Source organism: Daucus carota, chromosome 2 (assembly GCF_001625215.2).
Source record: "Daucus carota subsp. sativus chromosome 2, DH1 v3.0, whole genome shotgun sequence".
Taxonomy (NCBI): Eukaryota; Viridiplantae; Streptophyta; class Magnoliopsida; order Apiales; family Apiaceae; genus Daucus; species Daucus carota.
In genome coordinates, this window is record NC_030382.2 from 57507492 (window position 1) to 57534101 (window position 26610).

Sequence of the window (26610 nt, forward strand, 5' to 3'; positions counted from 1 at the left end):
TGCGATGAATTATTTTAATAATCAAATCTACAATTATCGTATCAGTTCGTTTGTCCCAACTCCTGATTCCTCGTTCCATGAGTTCAAACATATTTTGAGTCGCTAAATAATGGACCATATTATAATTCGTAAAATAATGACATAATTAGAACTAAAATCCTGCATTACAATTTGAAAGTTAAGCATCTTTAAATTAGTCTAACAAATTGTGAATTTGATAAAATATTTGTTTGGAACGGCTTATAAGCCGCTATAAGTTGACAAAAATTACATGAATCACCTAGCTGAGTTATTTTTCAGGTAATTTCTGCCCTTCTATGTTTAAGTGAAATGTTAAAACTTAAAAGTGGATCCTTTTGAAAACTAGGTCCAGGTTCGAGGTTGGGTGTAACTTGTAAGAGCGGGTTTTTTTTAATTATTAATGAATTTAGTTTAAAAAAATTAAAACTTATTAACTACTCACTTGTATTAGTTGTATACCAGCCCAAACGGGAACGGGAGCTTGCAGGGAGATAAGTGAAGTCTTGCATCCCTGTTGAACGTTACTTTCGACCAACAGCAGCAGTAAAAAGTAAAAATGAGTCCGTTAACTTACCGTTGTAAAGAAAAAACAAGAGTCTACTGATATCGAACATTCTAGACTCCACACCTCTCTGTACTGTATCAAATAAAAAAACTTGGGCAACAAGATAGAGTAACAATAAATCATTCTGTATTTAAACCCCTTTCTTACACTGCTACACAAAAAACTTGTAGAAGTGAAACCCTACTGTAGCAGCCATGGAAGCAAAAAGAAAAGATGTAAACGACTCGGTCCAAAGGTCTGTCATTCCATTCTACTGGTTTACGACTTTTCGTTTTGTTTGTTCGTCACAAAATATTGTCTCTCGGAAATATTTGATATCGAAAATATAAATATAATGTGTTCATTTTCATGATTTTGACTTCATGTTTCTTTTGTTTGCGGTAAAATATTGTATATCGAAAATATCAGATACGAAAAATAAAAATAGAATGTTAACTTGATATCGTTGATTTCTGACTTTTTGTGTCGATTTTTTGCCGTAATATTGTTTCGAGAAATATTTTGGTACGGAAAATTTTGAGATTTTGTTGAGTTGTTTTTGCCTAATTTTCTTCTTTTGTATCAGTACTAGACCTATTGGTGGTGAGCTTCCTCAGTCTGCTTCCAAATTTGGAGACTGCGAATCGGTAATTCTTATATATTTTGGAATCTAAGTGTGATATATGCATTTTTTTGCATATTTGTTGAACTTATTTGTAGTAATTATTAGTTTTTGCATTTTAATGAATTTTGTTTGATGAGTTCATGAATTTTGAGCCAGATTATTGTTCCGAAATACATGTCAAATGTTATCTATATGTGTATGTACTTGGTGTACATGACTCGATAGATATACGTTTTACGGAAGGCTTGTGAGGTGGATGATAGTGATGAAGATGATATGGATGACGTGGAGGATGATATGGATGAAGAGATAGTTGAATCTGATGTTGAGGTCGAAGGCGGAAGTGTTGAGCCTGATAATGATCCTCCGCATAGGGTATTTTGTTTATGACATTATGTTTCCTATTGTTGAGTGAAATTTGTGTTTGGAAGTTGAGATTGTGGTTTATGTTGTTGTAGATGGGAGATCTTTCTGTTGAGGTTAGTGAGGAGAATCGCATTGCTGCTCAGGAGGCCAAGGGGAAGGCTGTAGAAGCAACTTCTGAAGGTATCTTGCTTTTGGTTTTGCGTTTGTGTGTGAGTGTGTTGTGTTGTGTTGTGTAGAGTGGAGTGTTTGACATGAGAATTTTATGAGCAGAGCAGATTCAGATGTTGTATGAGAATTATTTCTGCTATATGAGAATTTAATTTGAAAATAATCCAAATCTAAAAAGTATCTATGTTTTGGTATTGACTATAATTAATTGGAAAGCATTGCTTAATACCTTCTCCTAATAAGGATAGAACATATTCTTATTTTTACGGAAATGCCAAACTGAAATTAGCAATTGAAGTTCTATGCTAGGTTGAATACATTTTAGTATCTAAATATGGTACCGTGTTGGCAAGGTAAATATGAGGAAGCGATTGAGCACCTTACACAGGCTATCCTCCTAAATCCTGCATCAGCTATGATGTACGCCACTAGAGGTATGTGCCAAGCTGAAGCTTTATCTCAGATGACCCGGATTGTGTCCCATTGCCTACTTTTCACTTTCCACATGTTTTGCAGCCGCTGTGTACATTATGATGAAGAAACCAAATGCTGCTATACGAGATGCCAATGCTGCTTTAGAGGTAGTTCTTAGTTTTCTAAATGTGCTCACCACTGTAATTTTCTCTCAAGGCAATTTTGTTGATGAAGTTCACCCCTTACAGACTGGTCAGTATGCATGATATACATAGTTAACAAATTCCCGGTAGTAATGTTATTTGTTTTTTAGATTCATTGACAATCATCACTGTCCTTAATATTACTTGTCCTTGCAACTATACTGCTATATGTAGCTGCCCTTTCTTAATTTTTCCAATTTCTCATAAAAACTTAAAGGGGCTTATATGGGATTGTGCAATTCTACTTGTTCCAGAACTATGTATGAAATATATACCTTTACTTGGACTTTCAGTTGCTATGCTAAAAGAAAAAAATGGCGCAAGTCAAGATGTTACATAATTATCCGAAGATCAAATGAATTGGCAATTCATGTTGCAGATTAATCCTGATTCTGCAAAAGGCTACAAATCACGAGGAATGGCACGAGCAATGCTTGGCCAGTGGGAGGTGGCTGCAAATGATCTTCATGTGGCTTCCAACATAGATTATGATGAGGAGATAAGTTCTGTACTCAAGAAGGTTGGCTCAGGCAACTTGAGTTGTCATCCACTACTAATATGTAGTTACTTTGTTTCTGCTTGTATCTTCAAAATAAGGTGTCAGCAGGCAACAACAAAGCAATACTTAATAGTATATTGTTTGATACACGAAATTAGATACTATCATTACTTTTTAGAGGATGAATATCATGACACTATTTTATTAATTTTTATGTGTCTTGCGTGTTCTTTTTTTCCATGCAGGTTGAACCCATTGTTCTGAAAATCAAGGAGCACCAGCGGAGATATGCCAGGCTGCGTAAAGAGAGTGAGGACAGAAAGTCTGAACGTCACGCTGAAGCTCAGGTAAATGTCTTTACTATTATAGTATGACACGTCGATAACAATATATTTATCTTTATTTTTGATAAATATTTTTGTGCCCATATTATATGGTGTGTGAATAGTCAGAAAGTTCTGTAAGTCTGTAGTTTGACCGACTCTTTGTGTATATATACTGAATGTGGTCTACAGAAGGCTTGTGAGGGATATGATAGTAATGAGGATCAGGATGATGCTGATGAGGATGATAGTGATGAGAATGACATCGATGAAGTGGAGGAGGTTGAAGAAGCTACACATAAGACACTGAATGCAGAGGAGGAGGAAGAGATAGTTGAATCCGATATTGAGCTCGAAGGTGAAACTGTCGAGCCTGATGATGATCCTCTGCAGAAGGTAATTTGCTTACTAATATTGTTTTTTTTTAATTGCTTATTTTGTTTTTAGATGTTGAGATTAAAGTTTTTGTTGTTGCAGATGGGAGATCCTTCTATTGAGGTCAATGAGGAAAACCGTGATGCTGCTCAAGAAGCCAAGCGGAAGGCAATGGAAGCAGTCTGTGAAGGTATACTGCTTTTGGTTTTGTGTTTGTGAGTTGAGCAAATTCAGACAAGCTATGGAAATTATATCTGTTTGTAGCTGCCGAATATTTGTAATATTAGACTTCATCATTTAATTTAAGAAAATTCCGAATCTAACGAGTATCTCTATAGTTGTTGTGTATTGACTGTAATTAAAAAGGTCAATTATAGTTTTTTCAAATGACGAAGGATAAAATTTTGTAATATATGTGAAACGAAAAATCATCAAAATATGCTGTAGTAGATAGAATTTAAATATTTTGTTGTTGATATATATTAATTAGTTACACATGCAGCTGAGTAATGATCAGAACTCTAGAAATTTGGACATTCAATCAAGAAATCTAATATGGTTATGTGTTGGCCCAGGCAATCACGAGGAAGCAATTGAACTCCTTACACAGGCTATCTTGCTCAACCCTACATCAGCTATGATGTACGCTACAAGAGGTACATATCTTGATTGCTTGAAAACTGTGATTATGTCATCTTTACTAGCTTCTTACCCCCCCCCCCCCCCCCCCCCACCCCACCCTGTTAACCATTTTTATAGCCACTGTGTATATAAAGATGAAGAAACCAAATGCTGCTATTCAAGATGCCCATGCTGCTCTAGAGGTAGTTCCTAGCTTTCTTGATGTGCTCTGTGGTCACCACCACCATTATAATATAATCAATATCATGACAGGCCTAATCTCTCTAAATTGAAATTGTTGATGAAGATTTCCGCTGCAAACTGGTTCTTATATTTTGTATGCTTAATTTATACAAATTTCTCTGTATCAGTTTTCATGAGATATTAAACTCATTGGTAATTATCCGTGTCCTTGTTACCATTTGTCCTTACAACTATACTTCTTTTTGTAGTTGTCTTATCTTAGTTTATCCATTTTACATAAAAGCTTAAACCTTCCTAATTATGAATGATATGAAAATCCTTTTTCAAATGCATACAGTGTTGTGTACTTTCACTTCTTCAACAACAATGTTTGATTACCAGGTCTTTCATTTTCTATATGAAAAAAAATGCAGGTTGAGATACTTCACTTTTATCCGAGGACCATTTTGAATTAGAAATTTTGTGTTGCAGATTAATCCTGATTCTGCTAAAGGCCACAAATCTCGAGGAATGGCACGAGCAATGCTTGGCCAGTGGGAGGAGGCTGTAAAGGATCTTCATGTAGCTTCCAGCATAGACCATGATGAGGAGATAAGTGCCGCATTGAAGAAGGTTGGCTCATGTAACATCAATTCAGATTTACCTATTTTTAAATACTTGTGGCTTGTGCAGCTTCTATCTTCTAAATGAGATGTCAACAGAAGATCAATACTTCATCTCGCTCTCTCGTGTGTGTATATGTATATTAATAGGTTACTTAATTGTATATTGTTTTACACCTAACAGACAGTTAACAGTAATTTTATTGATGTTTATAAAACTCAATTTTGGTCCATGCAGGTGGAACCCAATGCTCACAAAATCGAGGAGCACCGACAGAAATATGACAGGCTGCACAAAGAGCGAGAGGAGAGAAAGGCCGAAAGTGAAAGAAAACGCCGCAAAGCTGAAGCTCAGGTAACTGTCTTTACATTTGGATTTATTTGTCAAGTTTTAAGGTTCGTTTGTTTAATTACTTCTTGTGGCTAAGAAATTTCACTAATTGAACAGGCTGCTTATAAAAAGGCTAAGAGGCAAGAGAAGGCATCATCAAGTAAGAGATCTGGTGGAATGCGCGGAGGCTTTCCTGGTAACATGCCTGGGGCAGGGGGTATGCAAGGAGGCATGTCTGGAGCTGGGGGTGGGGCCAGGGACAGGGGCAAGTCCGGGGCAACAAATTAAAAAAAAAAAAAATGGCTCCTAAATCACACAAGCCTGGGGTAATAAATCAAAAACAATCAAAAAGGGTAACAAATAAAAAAAAATCAAAAACAAAAGTGCAGTAGGCATGCATCAAAAGTAAGCCAACTCAGCAAAAATCTTATGCTTCGACCATTGAGACAAGACTATACTTGATAAAATCTATATAACAGAAAATATTAACCACTAGAAAAGCTACTGGAGGCAAGTGCCCCCACTGCCCCTAGCCTCGCTCCGTCCCTGGGTGGGGCAGGTGTCATTGACTACTGCAAAATATTCCCTGCAATTGACAATGCAAGTCGGATTGATTATATAACATGGTTTAGAACACGATATTACATGTTTATTGAACTGTATTGCAGAATTGTCTACTCTCTATTGCTAACATGAATTTCTTTTTCTTTTTTTGTTTTGTTTAATATTCGACTAGGATCCTGAGATAATGGCGACAATGAAGAACCCAGAATTCATTGGTGTTACTCAACAAGGTACATTTTATACTTCTGAATAATTTTTGAATGTCATCCAAGTCATTAATGAACTGAGACGTCGTCAAGTCCCGGACAACGTTTCTTTTCAGTGGTTTCGAATCGGATCTGTGCCCGAAGATCTAACTACTCCCTCTGTTTTCAAATACTTGACGTTTGAATTTTGTGCACATACTTTTAAGTGCGTTGAGTGCATAGCTAGAATTAATATTTTTAAAATTTTCTTTTTGTGAATTAAAGTATAAGATTAATATTTTATTCAGAAAAAGAAAATTTTAAATATAATAATTTTAAGTATGCAGTCAAAGTTCTTAAAATTGTGTACCAAAAAGTCAAACGTCAAGTATTTGAAAACAGAGGGAGTATATCTTTTTCATGTCTATTACAGTATCATTTTGTGGTGCAAGTGCAACTATTGGAAAGGGGATGCACTTTAAGCAACAAGCTGTTGACCATACTCTCAAACTATTTTAATATTTAAATGGAACACTTTGTTATCAAAAAGAGGGTCAGAAGTGATTGTTGTTTATAGTATCATTTCAGATGCAGCATTAATTTTGGGTACTAACAATGTGGATGTAAGGAGTCTCAGGTAATGTGAATAATATGTCAACCTTGACCATTGATGTTCCCTTTTAGAATATTTAGTATGGAACTATGGTGTGTCACTATATTGATTAAATCAGCAAGATTGATACCTTGTTTTTTCCAAATTATAATGTTAACGTCTAATTTGTTGCATGTCTCAATTGTCTTGGTTACATTTGTTGAAAGTTGTGCAAATGTCCTCTAACTTCTGCAATTTTTCCTTGCAGTTGCGAACGGTTCAGGGGATTTTGAGGACCATTACCATAATCGTGGGTACAGTGCTTAGGAAATTTGTTAACTTGTTTACAGGCCTAATATGATCAGTTTTTTCAGACTCAGATACATTGGTTAATGATGAGTCCAATCTTTGGGAGAAAAGTTAAACAGGGATAGTGGTTCTCTTTCAAAACTTCTCTGTTAAGTTTGATCGAACAAGTTACTTGTGGCATGTAGTTTTTGTCATACAGTGGATTGTCTTTGAAGTCATGTTTATACTCTATCGAGATCTTCCTTGCCGTAATTCTGTGTGATCCCTGGTTTTTCTTGGAAAGGAGAGGGAGAAAATGGGTGCATGATGCATTGATGCTGCTTGTCTGTTTTTATGTTAAAGTGAGACGCACATTACAGTCTGTTATATCATGCACTTGTGCTTCATTATTGTGAACTGTCACAGTGACATGGTAAACTGGTAGTAGAAAGAAAAATTAATAAAAATGTGGTAGTCTTGAGTAGATACTAGAAGATCCCATTAAAAGTTCCTGTATCCTAAATCTTTGTTCGATAGTCTTTGGTTTGCTAGCAGTTTCTGAATAAGTGGCAACACACGGCTGATACTCAACTCAAGTGTGCATGGGACTACGGTGTAATCGAGCCGAGCCAAGTCGAACACTGTTAGGCTCGGCTCGAGTTCGACTGAAAAGTTCGGAGCTCGAGCTCGAATTCAAGTTCGACCGAGCCTTTAATTTCAAGTTCGAAACTCGACTCCTAAATAGTTTGGTAGGCTCGAATTCGGCTCGAAAGCTCGAATCGAGTCATCAAATATTGACAAAAATTCGAAATATGATCGGTTCGACTTGAGTTCGATTCGATTAAATATATAAATTATAAATAAAATATTAAATATATTTGTAAAAATATATTTATAATAAAAAAATTAAAAAATAATAGAGCTCGAGCTCGGCTCGATAAAACATCCAAATAGCTCGACCTTTTTCTACAATACGATCACCCCATAGGTTTAAAAAGACTGGTTTAGATAGCAGTGCAATACTTTTTCTTTATGAAACCTTTGCACTCTTCTGAGAATATGAGAACTGACTTGGAATTGTAACATGCAAAGGTGTTTGTAGTAAGCAAATAGGACATGAAATTGCAACTCGTAAGTGATAAAAGTTTTTTTTTTTTTTTAAACACGTAAGTGATAAAAGTTGATTATATGCGAGATGCATCTTCCATATTTCCCGCCTAAAATTTTCTCTTGTCAGGATTTGCCCACTTAAATTTTAGCATAGAGAACCTATTTTACAAAATTTAAGCGAACATTTTTATTTTTTTCAGAAAAGAAGCTAATCCAATATATTTCTCTTAACCATGGTTTTTTGTTAATGATCTTAACGCCGATTTTTTTTCATTATTACATTAAAAATTAGATTAAAATTTTATAATATAAAATAATATCTAAACATAAAGAATTCAATATACAAAATTTGTTGATTATTAATCGAACGAGAGCTTCCACAATACTTACCAATAAATCCATCTTATTTCCAAATTTCGATACTATTTAAGTAATCCAATCATGTAAATTTTAATATATTTTATATGAGATCAATACTTATATCTTATTGATATAATACTACATATGAATTCCTGTTGAATTTAAAACTAAATTTTACTATTATCACAATTTATAATTTTCTTATAATTTCAACTACATATAGATTTGTTATTTCTTCATATTAATATTTTCATTATTAAGCGCATTCATCGTTAGAAAATTTAATTTTAATATTATATCAATATAATTTTTGTATATAAATAACCTTACAAACTTATCACTGTGCTTTCTCTCCCTAGAACATTCTTCTCTCTATTCTCTTTGTTTAGTAGTTTTACCTTTTCCAATTTGAATTCTAATTCCAAAATCTAAACACAACTAGAACATTCCAGAAATAAAACCCTCTAGCCCCTCAGTCCCTCACTATAAAAACACTTATCTTCATCTTCCCCACGAAATCAATTAAAATCCAAATAATAAACCACGCTCGGCAACAATTTTACTGATTAATCATCGATGGCTGATGAAGCTAAAGCCAAAGGCAACGCCGCTTTCGCCGCCGGCAACTATTCTGACGCGATCAAGCACTTCTCCGACGCGATCACCTTGTCTCCGGCCAATCATGTTCTCTACTCCAACCGATCGGCTGCTTACGCTTCGATTAACAATTTCTCCGAAGCTTTAGTGGATGCGAAAAAAACGGTGGAGATCAAACCGGACTGGGCTAAGGGATACTCTCGGCTCGGCTCGGCTCATCTCGGACTCCACAATTATGTCGAAGCTATCGAGGCGTACAAGAAAGGTCTTGAATTGGATCCGAATAATGAGGCTTTGAAATCCGGGTTATCCGACGCGGAGACCCGGGTTAGGACCCGACCCGGTTTTGGCAATCCGACCCGGCCCGGGGCGAGTCCGTTCGGGGACGCGTTCGGGCCGGAGATGTGGGCGAAATTGACGGCGGATCCGACGACGAGAGCGTTCCTCCAGCAGCCTGATTTCGTGAACATGATGAAAGAGCTTCAGAAGAACCCGAGCAATTTGAATTTGTACTTGAAGGATCCCAGGGTTATGCAAGCGCTAGGAGTTTTGCTTAATATCAAGCTTTCGACACGAGGAAGTGATGATAAGGGTGTAGAGATGTATGACGTATCCTCGGAGAGGAAGAGGCCTGCGGAGGAGGAACCGGTGAATGTGAAGGAGAAGAAGCGCGAGGCGGAGCCAATGCAGGAGGAGGTGGAGGTTTCAGAGGAGGAGAGGGAGAAAAAGGAGAGGAAGGAGAAGGCGCGGAAGGCGAAAGAGGAGGGTAATGTGGCGTATAAGAAGAAGGATTTCGAGACGGCGATTAGGTGTTATAGTGAGGCGATTGAGTTGGATGATGAGGATATTTCGTTTGTTACTAATAGGGCTGCGGTTTATCTGGAGATGGGGAAGGTATGTTGCTAATGCTTCAATCTTTATTTATACATTATGTATTAAAAATTGTACAGCATGTTTTTGTTGAATGTGTTTTGGTGCTATCCTTTACTTGATATTGAGATAATTCAAGTTAATATAAGTTCCACAGGTTAATTTGATGTTTATTTTGCGATTGTGATGCCTGTTGTCTTTAGCGTAGGATTATTTTCTCTTCTGTTGTGTTCATGTATGCAGAGGTGTAATTTAGGATAATGGTAAAAGTAGCTGAATTTTAAAAGGTTAGGAATGTTGGGGAAGAATTATAATTTAGCATGACTTTTACAGGGACCATCCTGATATACAAGTTTTTCTTTGTAGCTAGATTACGACATAACATATGAGTAGGTCATTTGCAAAAGAAGTTGATGCTTTTGATCGCTTTACTACATAATGAAAATTTTGGATCCAATTCTTTTGTCTTATATATATGATTAAGTTGTGCATTTTATTTTTGTTTGATTATTGTCTACTATTATATTATATATATATTTATATGCTATATATCTTATTTTTCAATATGACATATTCATTTATGTGCTGATATTAGAGCATATATTTCACTTTACAATTAAGATCTGTATCTAACTAGTTGGTAACTAATGCCACCAGTTTGAGGAGTGCATTAAAGATTGTGACACTGCTGTTGAAAGGGGAAGAGAACTCAGATCAGACTTCAAGATGGTTGCAAAGGCTTTGACAAGGAAAGGAACTGCCTTGGTGAAAATGGCTAAATGCTCCAAGGACTACGAACCTGCTATTGAGACATTTCAGAAAGCTTTGACAGAGCATCGTAACCCAGATACTCTAAAAAAACTTAATGATGCTGAGAAAGCAAAGAAAGATCTAGAGCAACAGGAGTACTTTGATCCGAAAATAGCAGACGAGGAGCGTGAGAAAGGTACTATTATATTTCTGTTTACCGTGGGGTTACTCACAGTATACTACTTTTAATTATGATCTGTTGCATGTGGTTAACGGATTACATGTTTTACCAGGCAACGAATTTTTCAAACAGCAGAAGTATCCTGAAGCAATTAAGCAGTACACAGAATCACTGAGAAGAAATCCAAAGGATCACAAGGTTTGTCATAACGAATTCCATTATTACTCTTGTTCATGAGTTATGGAGTATGTGAAATAATTTTGATGTATGTTTGACCCCAACATGTTACTGATTTGTGCAGGCTTACAGTAACAGAGCAGCTTGCTATACAAAACTTGGCGCACTGCCTGAGGGATTGAAGGATGCAGAAAAGTGTATTGAGCTTGATCCCACATTTGCCAAGGGATATACCAGAAAAGGTGCTGCACAGTTTCTCATGAAAGATTATGATAAAGCTTTGGAAACATATCAAGCAGGGTTGAAACACGATCCACACAACCAAGAATTGTTGGATGGTGTTAAGAGGTATATTATCGTATTTGGCTATTGATGAAAGTGCATCATCATTTTTTAACTGTATTGAACATTTACTGATTGCTGCATCAATTGTTTCCCAGGTGTGTCGCTCAAATTAATAAGGCCAGCCGCGGTGATTTAACTCCTGAGGAATTGAAGGAGCGGCAGGTATATGCCTAATTTTGTTATGTTACACAGATTGTGCATGTCTGTTTTTTATAAATTAGGAATCTCATGTCAATATTTAAAAATTGGGTTAATAATCAAGTGAGTCACCAAATTGGGCTTGATATATCAAGTTGGTCACCGAACTCAAAACGGTCTCAAATTGGTCACTCAAGTTAGTTATATGTATCTGTAAATATGAATTCAAAGAGTAAAGATATTATTTATAGAGGTTTAAATATTATTTTTGAATGTTACCACAACTAAATACAAGATTATGACTTCTCGTATTTATGAAAATATATTTAGATTTTATCAAGTTTATTTACTATTTATTTTTTATTATATAGTTATTTTCTTTATTTTAATTATAAATATATAATAAATAAACTTGATAAATCTGAATATATTACCATAAATATCAGAAGTCATGATCTTATATTTAGTTCTGGTAACATTCAAAAATAATATGTAAACCTCTATAAATAATATATTTACCCCTTCAACTTATATTTACAGATACATATAACTTGACTTGAGTGATCAATTTGACACTGTTTTGAGTTCAGTGACCAACTTGATATTTTGAGCCCACTCTAGTGACTCACTTGATTATTAACCCTTTAAAAATTTGTGCAGGCCAAGGCAATGCAAGACCCAGAGATTCAAAACATTCTCCAAGACCCAGTTATGGGACAGGTAAGATATAATGAGGATTGAAGAGTATTGTTAGTTGAACCCATTTGGGTTCTGTTTATTTTCATTCTTCAGTTTGCATAATGAATGTTTTCTTGACAGGTATTGACAGACTTGCAAGAGAATCCCAAAGCATCACAGGAGCACATGAAGAATCCACTTGTGATGAACAAGATTCAGAAGTTGATAAGTTCAGGAATTGTGCAGATCAGGTAGATACACATTAGTCAAAGAGATTTGAGGATTTTTTTCTTGACTTCTTGTGGAACAAGTTGAAATGTAGTTTTTTTAGCTTTTGCCTCGTGGCGGCATGAGCTTCTTGTTGGCTTGTGTTTGGACTTGAGAGTTTCTGTCTTGCGCTGTAATTCAGACAGTGTCCTAAGAGACTTATATTTAATCTGTTTTCTCAGCTTGTTTTTAGTCTTGTCTCCAGTTAAATTTATTTTATTAGTTTATGTTACACATGCTTTTCAACATGTTTTTTTATTGGACTTTTCAACATGTTTTTTTATTGGATTATATAGGGGGTGTTTGGAAGTTAGAGGTTTGGGGTGGTTTAGAGGTTTGACCATTTCAATCCGCTAATGTTAGTGTTTGGTAGTTAGCGGATTGAAACAGATGTTTGAACTCAAAAAGTTAATTTTCAAAAAGCTAGTTTGAGGAGCTTTTTGGGTTAGCAGTTTGGTATGTGTCAAAAAAAACTCATCAAACAGCTATTTACCAAACAGTTTTACAAGAAAGCACTAATTTAATCAGCTAGTCAAAACATTTATTTGAATCAGCTAGTCAAAACATCTAATTTAATCCGCTAACCGCTAATTCTCAAAGGTCATAACTCATAGCAACGCTAATTCTCAAATAAGTTCATATCTCATAGCAACGTGAATGTGTTATCAAATGGACTGGGCTGGGCTAGTATACTGTTGAAAGGTCACATACTCTTTTTCGTTTTTATTATTAGGTCGGGCCTAGCTGCCTAAGGTGAGTTGGACTTTTTTTAGAGAAATTTCTTCAAAATGAATAAATTCGGTTCTCATTTGAACTTTAATTCATTATCGCTATTAACATTAGTTAATAAACAATATATTGTGAACAACATGTTTATATGTAAAATATTTGGTAAAAGAAATCAATATATAAGTGTGACGAAATTTCAAATTATGTTGATTGTTAAATTGTTCAAATTCCTTCTTCCTACTACGTAGAATTTCGCGATAATTTTTTCCGTTACACTCTACTGCTCCCTTGTATAATTATGTCTGCAAAGGATCTCTCTTCTGACATTGCAAATGGGATCACTGAAAAGGTAAGCTGATCGCTTGGATCTTCTCAGAAGCATCTGCAGAAAATTAGTTGTCGTTGCTCGCATATCTTAAGATTTACTTATAGAGTATTTATTTATAGTTAATTCATGAACCTCTTCTTATTTTTAATTTTTAATACTTAAGTTGTAATAATATTTAATACTTTATTTTAAATTTCAGTTCTAGAATATTTTTTATGAGTTTGGATTATTCCAATTCAATTCCATTTTCAAAGTTCATGTTATATTACATAAAAATATGATTATTCACTAAAAACACAAATACAGTGAATTATATGATTTATTCATATAATAAGATTTTGTAATATATTATTCTGATTAGTTCTGATTAATCAATATATAGTTTATATATAGTATAGTATCATATAATATTCATATATTTGCGAATTTATTTTAGAAAAACATTAAAATACTGCTGAGAAATGTGGCTTATAAACTATTTTTTCTGTTTTTAAATATTTGACGTCTGTTTTTTTGACACATATATTAAGTGCATCCTATAGTTCAAAATTGATAATTCTAAAACTTTTTTGTGAACTAAAATATATGATTGATATTTTTATTCGGAAAAAAAGATTAAGAGTACTAGTTTAAAATATATGTTCAATACAATTAAACACGTGTGAAAACAATATTTGAAAACGTAGAGAATAATTAATAATACGGTTTTTCTATGGTGTGCCCATGGGCACATGCTAAGCGCGGAAAATTTTGTGTTTGGAAGATTTTGATTGGCTCCTCTCTCTTGATAATGGTGGACCCCCCTGCAAATACACCAACCACACCAATCAAAATCTCTCAAATACAAAAATTTCCGCGCTTAGCATGTGCCCATGGGCACACACTAGACAAACCGTTAATAATAACGCATGGCCAGGTTATAAAACCCTATTTCCCAAACGTAAACGCTCAATTTTAACAGTATGCGCATCCCTGTCTGCCTCTGAGATATTAAACAGGAAAACTAGGGCAAATAGAGAACACTAGAAACATTATTGCTGCCCTCAATTTATCATCGAATCGAAAATATTAAAATAAACAAAATCTAACCCCGGCACTTTTACAAGTAGTACGAATGAGTTGACAGTGAATTTTCGCTGGTCCGTTGAATGGCAATCTTTTGGCGAGAGGGATGAGAATAAGTGGTTAAAGTTACTACAAAACCCTATCCCCATGTGAGCGTGGGCACTGCAGTTTTGTCCTAGTCGCAACTTTAAAGTTTCGTCCGTATGAAAACACTGTTCACTATGTTGCAGCACACAGCAGCCTTAATCTCTCTGATCACTCCTTAGATGTGCTGTGAACTCAACGTACATGCACTGTATACCTGGATCCCCTTAATTACAGTAATATTAGATTATTAGTCAGTGATCCAAATTGGATTTTTTTCGAATTATATATTTTTCCGACCAAACATATCACTACATAGACATCTTGGGAAAAGTTGCATTATAATTTGAAAAGTTGAACTCGGTATGATAAATTGATAATACTTGGTCCGCTGTCTAGGTCTAGGTCAAATATGTCTGCTCTCGATTCACTTTTGCTCCATGACATGAAAGTTGAGGTATCTTTTAAGATGTAAAAATTGCCATTTTGATGGTCTGTTAAAGGCAAACAAACTATTGTCACCTTTTTCTATTTTGGAAACACAGCATACTATTTTCACAAGACTTGCACAGTTCCCCCACTGCTCAAAAGCCCTCTATGTGATTCAATTCAATGAGTACTGTATAGGTGAAAAATTAATACATCAGTCAAGAAGTGGTCTTCGCACGGTAGCCTTAAAGCAAATTTGCTTTAAAAAGATAGATGGTGTTTGTTTAACTTATTTATATCCGACCTCTCTTGATATCATGTTAAGTTATCAGGTACTCTCCGAGGGCACGGAGAGTGAAAATGTGCGGTGGAACTGGATTATACATAACATAGAGAAATATGTTCCTATGCGTACGAAAAAGTTAGAGAAAACTATCTGCAAAAAGACGAAGGTGGTAAGCACGAGGAATCATTCTGCGAAACTGAGATGTTTTACTGGGCACTGACTTATAAACCGTATCTGCTATATGTTATAAAGACGGGAGATCGATAATGAGTAGTCAAATCATTATAGCTATGCAATTCTCTTACCAATTCACAGAAAACTCTCTATTTTGTTTCTTGCAATTAGAAAAAAGTATTAATTTAGTTATGTAAAATACTTGATATATATAGTTCATGTTTGGAAGATTGTGGTTTGAAAAGAAGGCAGAGAATCGAACTGAATTAAGTTTTGAAATAGTGGTTGGAAGAGACTTTTCAGTATTAACCTGTATTGATAAAAATACATACAGTTTTTATCAAAAAAATTCATTCAAAATAACTAACAAAATCAATTAAATAAAAGAAGTAACTCAATCCGCTAGTCAAAACGGTTCGTCATTCTAATTCAGTAACCGCTAATTGCCAAGCATCAACTAAAAGATGCAAGAAATGATTCTGGCAGAGCTCCATCATTCTGAATTCTGAGTTTTGGAAATTTAAAGTTTAAACCCATGCAAAGGTCTCTTTTCCCTCTCTCACATACATAACACAATAAACATAATTTTAACTTACAAAATAAATACCAAAAAAATGTGAATAAACAAGAAAAGTAGCTTAGTGAAGTACATCCAAAAGTTGGTGTTCGATGAACTGTCAAATCATATGTACCTATCATTCAATCACATAAAAATCAATCTCAGAGCTTCAAGTGCTACCACCACATCAGAACGCAGCTAATAAGTTCAAAAAAAATCATGTTTTCTCCCAACTCCAATTCTCCTAGTGTACCCTCATCACTAAACCACCACCTCCCCTCTTCCTCTTCCGAGCAGCTCTGCTATGTCCACTGCAACATCTGTGACACCGTCCTCGCGGTACATATGCACATTTTTACGTCCAGTCTCTCTAATCAATTTCCACATTTCTACATTTTAATCAGCTTTAAATTTGAGCATTGATTAAAATTTAATTTTTTTTGAGGTCGTAATTGTAGGTGAGTGTTCCGTGTTCAAGCTTGTTTAAGACGGTGACAGTACGATGCGGCCACTGCAGCAATCTCCTCCCAGCTAATATGCGAGGGCTGCTGCTACCAGCTGCAGCACCTGATCAGCTTCAGTTTCCTCATTCTTTCTTCTTTCCTCCTTCCACTCATCACAATTTCCTGGTACAGTTTACACACACACACACACAAAGTATCTGTCGAGAAATTTAAATATTATATGGCCTTATGATAATTATTTAATGTAGAAAATTTGCAAGTACTTATAACATGAAAAATGAATTGTTTCTGATTTTCTATACCTAGGGTATATATGATGATTTTATGTACGTTTGCAGGACGAGATTAGGAACACGGCTCCAGACCTTGTTAGCAATCAGCTGGCGATCAGTGACTTTTCTCCGTCATCTGGAATTGGATTAGGATTTGACGAGCATCCAAGACCTCCAGCCATTAACAGACGTGAGTTCATTATATCCTTTCGTAGTTAATTAACTGTCATCAGCCTCAAAAGACATACATCTTCTCTCTTTAACTGATGTTTTTACTTTTTGACATGTATATAGAGATGTAAGAAAATAATAGTTGCACGGTTCTTATATTAAATTAAAGTTTAGATTTAAACTTTTATTTGATATAAAATTTATTAAAAATAATTGTTTATGTTCATCCGATTTTTAACATCATAAGATATATGTAAAAGAAGTCGAGAAAACAATAAAATGAGAAACAAGGAGTAGTAAACTAATTAGTACACATTCAGCTTAGCTAAGCAAGACCAGAAAGAAGAAGAATGGTAGCTAATCTTTTTTGAGCAATTAAAGACATTTTAGAGCGTGCTTCCAATTTCCGACTTTATTGTACTTTCATGAATTGTTCTATAAATATATTATTATATTGTATAATGGATGCATATGAGTTCACCATCACATCAAATCACGTACTTACATTCTTAATCAACCGTCCACTTTTATATATATATGTGCATGTACGTGCACTTGATGAAACCCTAGATATTGCTCTGCTTAATTGCTGACTTAAATTTATGTAGCTGTCTTGAACCAGCTGTAAACCTTAATTAGCTAGTGAAGTTGAGTATGTTGCAGTTAATTACACTACTTAAAGATATATGTCTAGTGGATCTACTGATGTTGATCTATTTGATTCAGCTCCGGAGAAGAGACAACGAGTTCCCTCGGCCTACAACAGATTCATCAAGTCAGTTGGCCAAGCTCTTACCAATATTAATGTATATATAGTTTCCTGCAAGTTCGCTCTTATATAGCTGTATGTGCAGGGATGAAATCCAACGCATCAAAGCTGGAAATCCGGATATCAGCCACCGAGAAGCTTTCAGTACTGCTGCCAAGAATGTAAGTCACTTGATTAGATTTTTTTTTTGAGAACTGGGCCATCTAAAACTAAAAACTGTAGCTCTGATACCTGATATCATGTAGAGAACCATTCCATCTAAAACCTTAAGGTGTCAGAGGAAGGTTTTTTATGGATCTTATACTTATATTTCAACAAAAACAAGTGTTGGAGGAAGGTTCCAGATTGATTATGTTATATTTCAACACTCTCCCTCGCTTGAAATCCCTTTTTTTGGGTTGAAGAGGGGATCACGTACGCCTTAAAGTGTTAGAAAAAAGTTTCAAATAGATCTTATGTTATATTTCAATATTTTCCTACATGTATAATTAGCTAATATACACTTGTCAAAATTTTGGGGTTTTAGTTTTACTGTTATATGTCTGGATGCAGTGGGCACACTTTCCACACATTCAATTCGGTATCAACCTCATGCATTCTGATCAGGCTACTTTCAAGAAGACTACAGCGACCTCAACCGTGCGTCAGCAGGTACATATATACGAATTCTCGATGGATTGCTGCTAAGTCCATGTAACTAAACATGATTTAGAATATGATCCTTAATTAGTTATTTTGATCCGCGGTTAATATATATATATATATGAATGACTTGTGGATTTGTATAATGTAGGGTAATGCAGATGATACTACTCTTGCAAAGGATTGCTTCCCAACACCAGCTATATAGCATCGGTGTCTCTCCTTATTACTAGTCGACAACAATGAAGCTGTCAAGTTTCAATTTCAGTTGTTGAGTTTCAGAATTATGCAGAAGTGAAAAAGTTCAAAATTTGCTAAAATCTTAATTAGATGCTTTGTATTAAGTGTATACTAGCGGTAGTATTTTTCACTTATATTTTGAAGAGCTAGCGCTAAATGCACGTCTAAAATTTCTTTGCATATTAATTACTTCTCTTGTTATTTTAACTATTTTTCAGAGCTGAGGTCGACCAAAGGTTGCTGATTAAGTTCTTGAGCTTCCGTCTTTGGCATGACTATACTTGTCTCTGATCCCTTGGATCTTGGAAAAATCATCCCCATGCATATTGTCATTTATCTTTCAAATACCCATATTACCATTAAGCATGCTCACTACACAGGGCGGGCTCAAGAAGTTTTGTGGTTTTAGGCGAATATCAAAATGAGGCCTAATTTTACAAATATTCAGATATTATATTCGGCCTAGGAGTTGTTTTAGTGCGTGCATAGTGAGTTTTCTCCTTCTCGTCAAGCTTGGCCCAACCAAAGTCCCAGATTTTTGGGTTAAGAATGTTGTTAGCTTTGATGTCTCAGTGAACAATTTTAAGAATTAATTCCGATCAATTATGCACTTCTGTCAATAACTTTTTTGTTTATTCATCTTTCATACAAATTTTAATTATTATTGCAATTTTTTGTCTATAACTTGGCCATATATAATTTATAAACAATCCAACATCTTACACGATAGGCTCATAGCTATCAAGCAATTTCCGGGAAAAGAAACTTGGAAAAGCTTTAAATTTCAATTTCCGCATCATTATTGTTTAACCGGTGTCTAGTCTAATTCCGCATCATTCTGTTTTCAGCTAAGGCCGTGATCTTACATAAATTATATATGGTCACATAATATAAATTTAGAAGTTAAGAAACTGCAGCAGCTGTGCAACACAACAGCTTCTGTATAAAGTGAATGACAAGACTCTCGAAATCAAATATATATATAAACATCGAGTAGTTGTAATGACTTCGAAGAAAGATGTAGATGTAATGAGGATGAGCAGTGGCGGAGCCAGAGTCAAAAACTTAGGGGGGCACTTCATGAACTATGATGAAATAGGAAATAATACTATGTAATTGCTGGGTAACATTTTGTAACAGGATTTCATGTTTTGAAAATGTTGCAGCAAGTATAAGAGGGATACAATTAAATTTCTCCACAACAATGTATACAGGTTTTATTTGCAGACCTGGTGGACTATTTTAAGTTCTATGCATGTATGATTGTATTGGTATTGAAGTACTGGTGTTAGTTTCCAGTCTAATTAATTTCAATAAAAAATAGTACACTGGCTGACTTTGTCATTGTTTTGAGAATTGGCAAATAGGCAAGTAATTACAGGTCAGTCTCGAGTATGATTGTGATAATATTTGTAGGACCCACACTAGTTTCTCCAATGCCACGGGGGCACGTGTCCCCCTGGGCCCTAGCGTGGCTCCGCCACTGAGGATGAGGATCATACAATGATACACAATTTGAAATTGTAATAAATATTTGGTGAATAGCCATTACAAGAATAAATAAATAAATAGGGCAACAAAAGAATGATCATCCAAATAAATAGACAGATTCCCGGGAGCTGTTAGTGCATGGGAACAAAAAAGAACTAATTTAAGTTTGCTATCAACAAGCCAGAAGTTTGAAAACCTAAATGACACTCACAAGTACAAAATAAGCAAGTGATGCTCCCGCGGCTACTTAAAATTTGCATAATGCACGAAAATGCTTACTGGAACATGGATACAAATGTGCATATCAACAGCAGCAGAGTGATCAGAATCTTTGACTCGGTGCTTGTGACTGATGTTGCAGAAGAAATGTCTTGTGGCCTGAAAAATCAAGTGGTAGTGCAAAAATTAATGCTAATCTCTAAAACTATATCAAAAGGACATTTGAAAGGAACGTAAAGAATAAAGTTTCCTGAAGTACATATAACATACTTTTGTCGTTTGCTAAGAGCACCACAAAATAGGGCATTCTCTGGGATGGGCAACTCTGTTTTGTTAGTAGGTTCCGGATTGACAACCTTTACATACGTTTCTTGGCCTAGATACCATGTATCCAGGTTCTCTGCTCTTAAATTCCAAATTCCAACATTGTCAAGTGAGACTAAAACAGCTGTCCATGCGCCAGGAAAAACCTATCATATCACAAGAAAAAATAGATCTAATAGCATATATATACATAGTACCAACAATGTTCACAACAGAAATTTATTAGAAAGGAGTAAAACAACTCATTCAACTCTACGTCACATTGACCCTAAGCTAGTGACATGGATTAGTATCATGTTCAGAAATTTCTACTCTTTTTACTCGAAATGTTTCGGAGGTACTTAATTACACCAAGACTGCAACACTTGAAAGAAAAATAACTTGCTCCTATATGGGTGCAAAGCAAGGCAATGAAAATTTTAAAAATATATATATTCTGATGGAAACTTTGTGTTTTATTTGTCACTAAGGAAAGACCCAGGGCATATCAAGCAAGCAGCAGAGTCAATAATTTTGACAATGATTATTAGGCATAGGAGCTAGTTTCTAGATACAGACTATGACATTGACAACTAAATCTTAGTTAATAAAGATGCAGGAAAAAAAAAAATTCTTGTTGCAACAAGTGTATGTCTAATCACCTTGTTAGGATGCCAATGCAGGTCATACTTGTTTGTTAACACTTTACAGGTCATATATTTGAGATTTATGATATATTTGATGAAATCGATAATATCTGAATATGACGACAGTGGATATTTAAGGCTGTCTAGATCTAAACAATAAGAAAAATGCTGCTAAAATATTGCAGCATGCCGGTCAGCATTGTACACGATGTCCATATCCAACATTTGCTACAATTGCCTAAATTATTCAAATCAATGAACTTAGTCAACTTAATAAGCTTAACAAGCTAGAAAAGAAATATAAGCATTGATACGTACTTACGTAGGCATTCTCAAAGCCTATCACAATAATGGCAAAAATTTACAAAAGGTACCTGTGTCGTTGAGCGAGCAATTCCATCCCACTTATTATATGTTCCCCTACTGCTATTTGACCACTCACCGTAATCCATCCTGCATTTGAGTAATCAATTGATATGTTATGACTACTAGCGAAGAATCAGGGCAAAAATAAGCAGACAGATGTTGCTACTAAGAAGCAGGGCCTACCCAACCACAAAAAAGGCATATCCATCCATGTGGTAAGTTTGCATCTTAGTATCATTGTTCTGAAAAATTATTTCCATAAAACCTCTAAATGTGCCATTAATAATCTTTGTTTCCATCTTCGGTGGTCCTGTAATTGGCCCAGTGGGAAAATCAGCCGTGTAAACATTCTTCACTTTGTATCGGTCAGCAAGTCTGATTGGTGTATGAGGATTTTCAAATGAGAGTCCATTGAGTGTTGTACGTCGTTTTCCATCAATGGTCACAGGTGGCTTATTTTTCAGTACGTAGACGTCTGTCACACTGATCGAGCCATATCTGAATGAACCTTGTGGGTTTGGACGAGCACCACTGGCAGACACATTCCACCTATATATGCATGTGACAAAATGGGCTAATTAATTTGGGAAGATTCGTTACCACTAAAAAGTGGCTAAAAAATTTCTTGAATTTGTTAACATGTTTGACAAATGAAGTACATAGAAACAAGATATAGTTTCATGTGATAAATCATTTAGGAGCCTCGAACGAACCTGATGGACCTAGCTTGGTTCATCGAGAATGTTTTATCAAACTGATCCTGTGGAGCTTCCGGGAGGGGCCCAGATGCCTTTCCTTTCGAATTTGAATAGCGTAAAATGCCAACACCAGTAACTCTTCTCCAAACGGATTCATTTACGAATCTTGCACTTGCCACTATGTAATAATCAGTACTTGCATTCTGATCAGTAGTTAACAAGAAAGAGTATGTTTGTCCGACATGAATATCTAAGCTAGTGTAATTCTGTTGTACTGTATATGATCCCTCAGTTTCAGCTAATAACAGGTTATGGCCCTGAATTCTGAAGTTCAAACTAGTTGATATCCCGACATTGCTGACACGAAGTCGATAAGTTTTACCTGCCCAAAAACATATACTTATTAGCTTATAAGAAAAGATTGACACAAGCACTTTCATATCAAACAAAAAACATATGTCAAGGCTAAGTTTTGACTTTTTCCATGGTATTTTGAAGCTTTTATAAGATGTAGTCTGAAGAAAACTCAAATATAACTTTCTTTTTTTTTATCCAATTCAAATGACGGATCTTCCTCACACCTCCGGTGGAAAAAATAATTAAACAAGCTCTGGTGCTTTACAAACCAAGTTAAATGAACATACTAGTCTCAATGTCTCATTTAACAACATCAATGTCAAAATCTCTAAAACAAGTATGGTCTTTAACAGAATAAACAAGAACAGCAATAACATATAATAACTTCTGTATCCACTAACCAGGGTGAACGTCGATTGTTAGATAGTCAATATCCTCAGGCACTAGTGAATCATTATATCTATAGGGTCCTTTTCCATTAATAAGTACACCGTCTGGCATGCCAAGATCTTTCCCACCGTTAAGAGTCCTTCTCAGTGCCTATAATCCAAACAAAACAAAGAATAAATCATATCACAACTTCTTTATACCGAGCACACATGTTTGAGTAGCTGATATAGACAAATCACCAGCCACTAACCGTGTGGTTGCTAGTGTACCAATCACCAATCATAATTGGAATATCTCCATGTGGGGTGGCAAAAGGGATTGGGATAACAGCCCGGTTATTAATTATAATGCCACCAAAACCGCCCGACGCCCTTTGAAAATTGAGCGAAGGGAAGTAAAAGAAACTCCCAATCTGGTCTTTCACTTGAAAATTGTAAGTCCAATTCCACTTTGGAGGAATTGGACAGGTAGTGCCCAGCACTCCATCTTGCCAAGATGTTCGCCGCTGCTGAACACCATCCCTGTCACACCATCCAAACACAAATTAAATTATTTACTATGGCAAACACTTACAAAAAACTTTCGGTATAATAGTTACCAAGTCATTAGTAGCTCCTCATCTAACTTGTTCCTAACATTAACTTCAACATTGTTGTTTGTAGTAACATTAATAACAGGCCCTGGAAATTTGCCATTAATAGCAATCACCTGCAAATCAAAAAATCAACTTCCAACAAGAATCCACAAAATAAAATCACATATAGTGTGAAAACTACTCAAAATTAGTTATAGCCATAAAGCCCACTAGCCCAGTACATTGAACACAAACAACTCAACATGTAAGCACCTTTAACAAAGATCTAAGTACATTTCACAGATCTGAACTTGAAGACTAACAATTTCAAGAATCTAACACTAACCCATCTGATTTTCTTGAAAATTAAGCAGACCCAACTCAACAAAGTACAAGATATACACACACATTAACATATACACAAATGTACATACAGAGAGAAACTTAGAGAAGTGATTATATACCTGTTGGGGAACACCAAGAGGAGAAGCAGTTATGTAAGAGACCTCAAAATTGTAAGTAATAGTATCATCTTCAGCAAGAGAGTAGCTCAAGAAGAGAGAAATGCAGAGGAGAAGTGAGAGAGAGGTAAAAGAAGCCATGAAAGTAGTTTAAATTTGACAGTTGAGGAAGATAAATAAGCAAAAATGTAGTAGCTTTTTTGTGTTTACATTATCAGCATTCAGCAGAGAGAGAGAGAGAGAGAGATGAATATGTGTCTGGAAAGTTGAGGAGAGAGATGGGGCAGAACAGCTCAGTTTGTTTGGATTTGTAACAGTTTCTTTTTTTTAATTTTTGTGAGGCACGCAGGTTAAAAGAGATAAAGGAAAAGAAAAAGGGTTTTTTTAATATTTTAAACTTTTTGTCTGTGTGGACCAGCGGCATCATTAAGAGCATGCGATTACAGAAGGACAGGAAGAGTGTTGTTTTTACTTTTTCAGAAAATAATATTTTAATCAAAATACTTTAATCCAGCAAAGAGGAGGAAAACCGCTGTCTCGGGTCTTTTTATAATAAGATTTTAATCAAAATATTTTAATCAAAATCTACTAAAAAGGGCTCAATATTTGTTTTTATTGAATTTGATAATATTCAAAAGATGTATACACGAGTATATTCGCTCTGTTCCATTATTTTTGTCTTTATTTGATTTTTATAAGTTAAATTATTTTATTTTTGATTGATAATTAAAAATATTTGATTATAATTTTATTAATTAATAAATTAAATTCTTATAGCTGATTCTGTAAAGTTTTTGATGACATATTTTTTAAAACTTAAACTAATTATGTATAATTTATTTTTGAAAAGAAGACTGAAATTATAGGATGAAGTATATAATTTAAAATATATTTTAAAAGTTTATATTCACATTGGAGTATCAAGTGTTCAATACTTATATTCTGTCCTCCTTTCGCGTTATACTGTATTAATTATTACAGCCATGAATGATTCACCTACTGGTATTTAGATAGTGTGAGTGAGGATAAATGACAGATATAAAATGAAGGCAAATAACCACTCTACATATGATGATTCCCTGGAAACCACATGACTGCCAGCTGCCAGCACCATAGTTGGACCCACTTTTACGTGTGATTGAAATGCCAACAGGAATACGTGTGATTGAAATGCAAACGGAATTCCATTAAAAAAAAAAAAATGCAAACGGAATTGAATTTAGAGTATGTTTTTGTTTTTTGAAATATAAAATCCTTCTATGTGCCTCTCATTTCTTTACCATTATTATTTTGAGATGTCCCTCTCATTTCTTTATGTTATTATAAATAGTAAGTTTTTCTGATCATCACACCTACTATCTTCCTCTACTATCTCATATTTAACAATAAAAACTACTATTACACTCACTACTTTCCTCCGTTGTCTCAAATCTATTATTAAATATTGATAGGTTTAACCACTTTACCCATTTTTCATCTAACTTTACTTTTTTTTTTATGTCCCCCTCCAATGTAAACAATTGAAGGGGACGGAGGGAGTATATAATTGATATTATATATTTTGATAAAAAGTCGAATATAGAATTTCTCCTTAGTAATATTTTATATTAAATAACACATATCAGTTTTTTCAATATTTTAAAATACGATTATAATCAGTCTCATCATTACATGTGTCCAACAAGTTTATAAATATAAGGTGATTGGTATTTTATATTACTTTAACTAATATTACTACCGGCGGTGTTTTAGTATTATTAGAGATACTTTTGTATTTTGAAAAATAAGGGGCTGGTATTGTATCATGACTTTTAATGACAAATTTTGGGAGGATGACTTTGATGGATTTTATAGACTTTTAATGACTCTCGTTGACTTCTTAAAGATTCCAAAAACAATTCATGACTCCCGAGACAATGACTTTTAAAAACTTTAACAGACTTTTTTTTACAAATTCATGACTTTGAAATACTTTAATAGACTTTTTTAAAAAATCATAAATAGCCTATCTGAAACCCTCTCGATCTTCTGCTATACCCTCTCGATCTTCTGCTATACCCAAGTTGGGTGTATGTTCACAAATCTGGCGACTACAAAATCGAGTACAAGGTATTATTGCTGTATTATATATACAATGATATTGTAATACTGTTTACTAAATCATATTTATAAACATAAATGTTAATTGTGACCTTGTATCAGATTTTTGTATTCACTTTTGATACCATAAATTAACGGATTTTAGGGTTCGAGAATTATGTGTTTTTCACTCTTCATATTTAATAATGATGCAGAGCTATAAGAGCTATATCAGTAACCACTATTATTATCATGCTATGTTTACATAATCTCTCTCTGTTTTGCAGCCCTTCCATTACTATAATATCTTATGTGTTTTTTATTTCACTTTGTGTTTTTTGATCTAGCTTTATTAATTTGTAGAAGATCAGCTACCCTCACCAAAGTTACTTATTAAAATGAACATAAATATGGA

General features: G+C 34.7%; 4 protein-coding genes across 11 annotated transcripts; 3 read left to right on the forward strand and 1 right to left on the reverse strand.

Moving 5' to 3' along the window:
* The first annotated feature begins 667 nt into the window (after positions 1–667).
* LOC108209026 (FAM10 family protein At4g22670) lies at positions 668–7476 on the forward strand. 7 transcript variants are annotated; one of them, XM_017379712.2, is made up of 18 exons: positions 669–821; positions 1152–1212; positions 1416–1565; positions 1649–1736; positions 2078–2158; positions 2241–2305; positions 2721–2861; positions 3086–3187; positions 3356–3559; positions 3641–3728; positions 4114–4194; positions 4298–4362; positions 4835–4975; positions 5204–5320; positions 5414–5513; positions 6033–6090; positions 6479–6682; positions 6906–7476. In XM_017379712.2, the coding sequence occupies exons 1-16, from the start codon at positions 781–783 to the stop codon at positions 6038–6040; spliced, it is 1533 nt and encodes a 510-aa protein (XP_017235201.1). In that variant the 5' UTR covers positions 669–780; the 3' UTR covers positions 6041–6090; positions 6479–6682; positions 6906–7476. The 7 variants fall into 7 exon arrangements, with proteins under 7 accessions (XP_063944490.1, XP_017235201.1, XP_017235199.1 ...); XM_017379710.2 differs by having other exon boundaries at positions 6033–6682; XM_017379713.2 differs by lacking the exon at positions 6479–6682.
* Positions 7477–8756: 1280 nt separating this feature from the next.
* Positions 8757–12590, forward strand: LOC108209024 (hsp70-Hsp90 organizing protein 3). 2 transcript variants are annotated; one of them, XR_010289315.1, is made up of 7 exons: positions 8757–9886; positions 10520–10808; positions 10906–10991; positions 11095–11318; positions 11411–11477; positions 11578–12173; positions 12273–12362. XR_010289315.1 is itself a non-coding variant. In XM_017379707.2 (7 exons), exons 1-7 carry the CDS (start codon positions 8972–8974, stop codon positions 12384–12386), a joined length of 1755 nt encoding a protein of 584 aa, XP_017235196.1. In that variant the 5' UTR covers positions 8758–8971; the 3' UTR covers positions 12387–12590. The 2 variants fall into 2 exon arrangements, 1 of the variants encoding a protein (XP_017235196.1); XM_017379707.2 differs by having other exon boundaries at positions 8758–9886; positions 12114–12173; positions 12273–12590.
* Positions 12591–16058: 3468 nt separating this feature from the next.
* On the forward strand, positions 16059–19191 carry LOC108208139 (protein YABBY 4). Its single transcript, XM_017378631.2, has 7 exons — positions 16059–16391; positions 16511–16681; positions 16855–16978; positions 17686–17734; positions 17814–17889; positions 18281–18379; positions 18522–19191. Exons 1-7 carry the CDS (start codon positions 16272–16274, stop codon positions 18576–18578), a joined length of 696 nt encoding a protein of 231 aa, XP_017234120.1. The 5' UTR covers positions 16059–16271; the 3' UTR covers positions 18579–19191.
* A 923-nt stretch (positions 19192–20114) lies between these two features.
* On the reverse strand, positions 20115–24472 carry LOC108209904 (monocopper oxidase-like protein SKU5). Its single transcript, XM_017381111.2, has 9 exons — positions 24120–24472; positions 23680–23789; positions 23332–23602; positions 23093–23231; positions 22350–22716; positions 21820–22185; positions 21645–21723; positions 20591–20790; positions 20115–20479 (listed from the first exon to the last, which is right to left on the reverse strand). Exons 1-9 carry the CDS (start codon positions 24255–24257, stop codon positions 20377–20379), a joined length of 1773 nt encoding a protein of 590 aa, XP_017236600.1. The 5' UTR covers positions 24258–24472; the 3' UTR covers positions 20115–20376.
* Positions 24473–26610: the final 2138 nt, after the last annotated feature.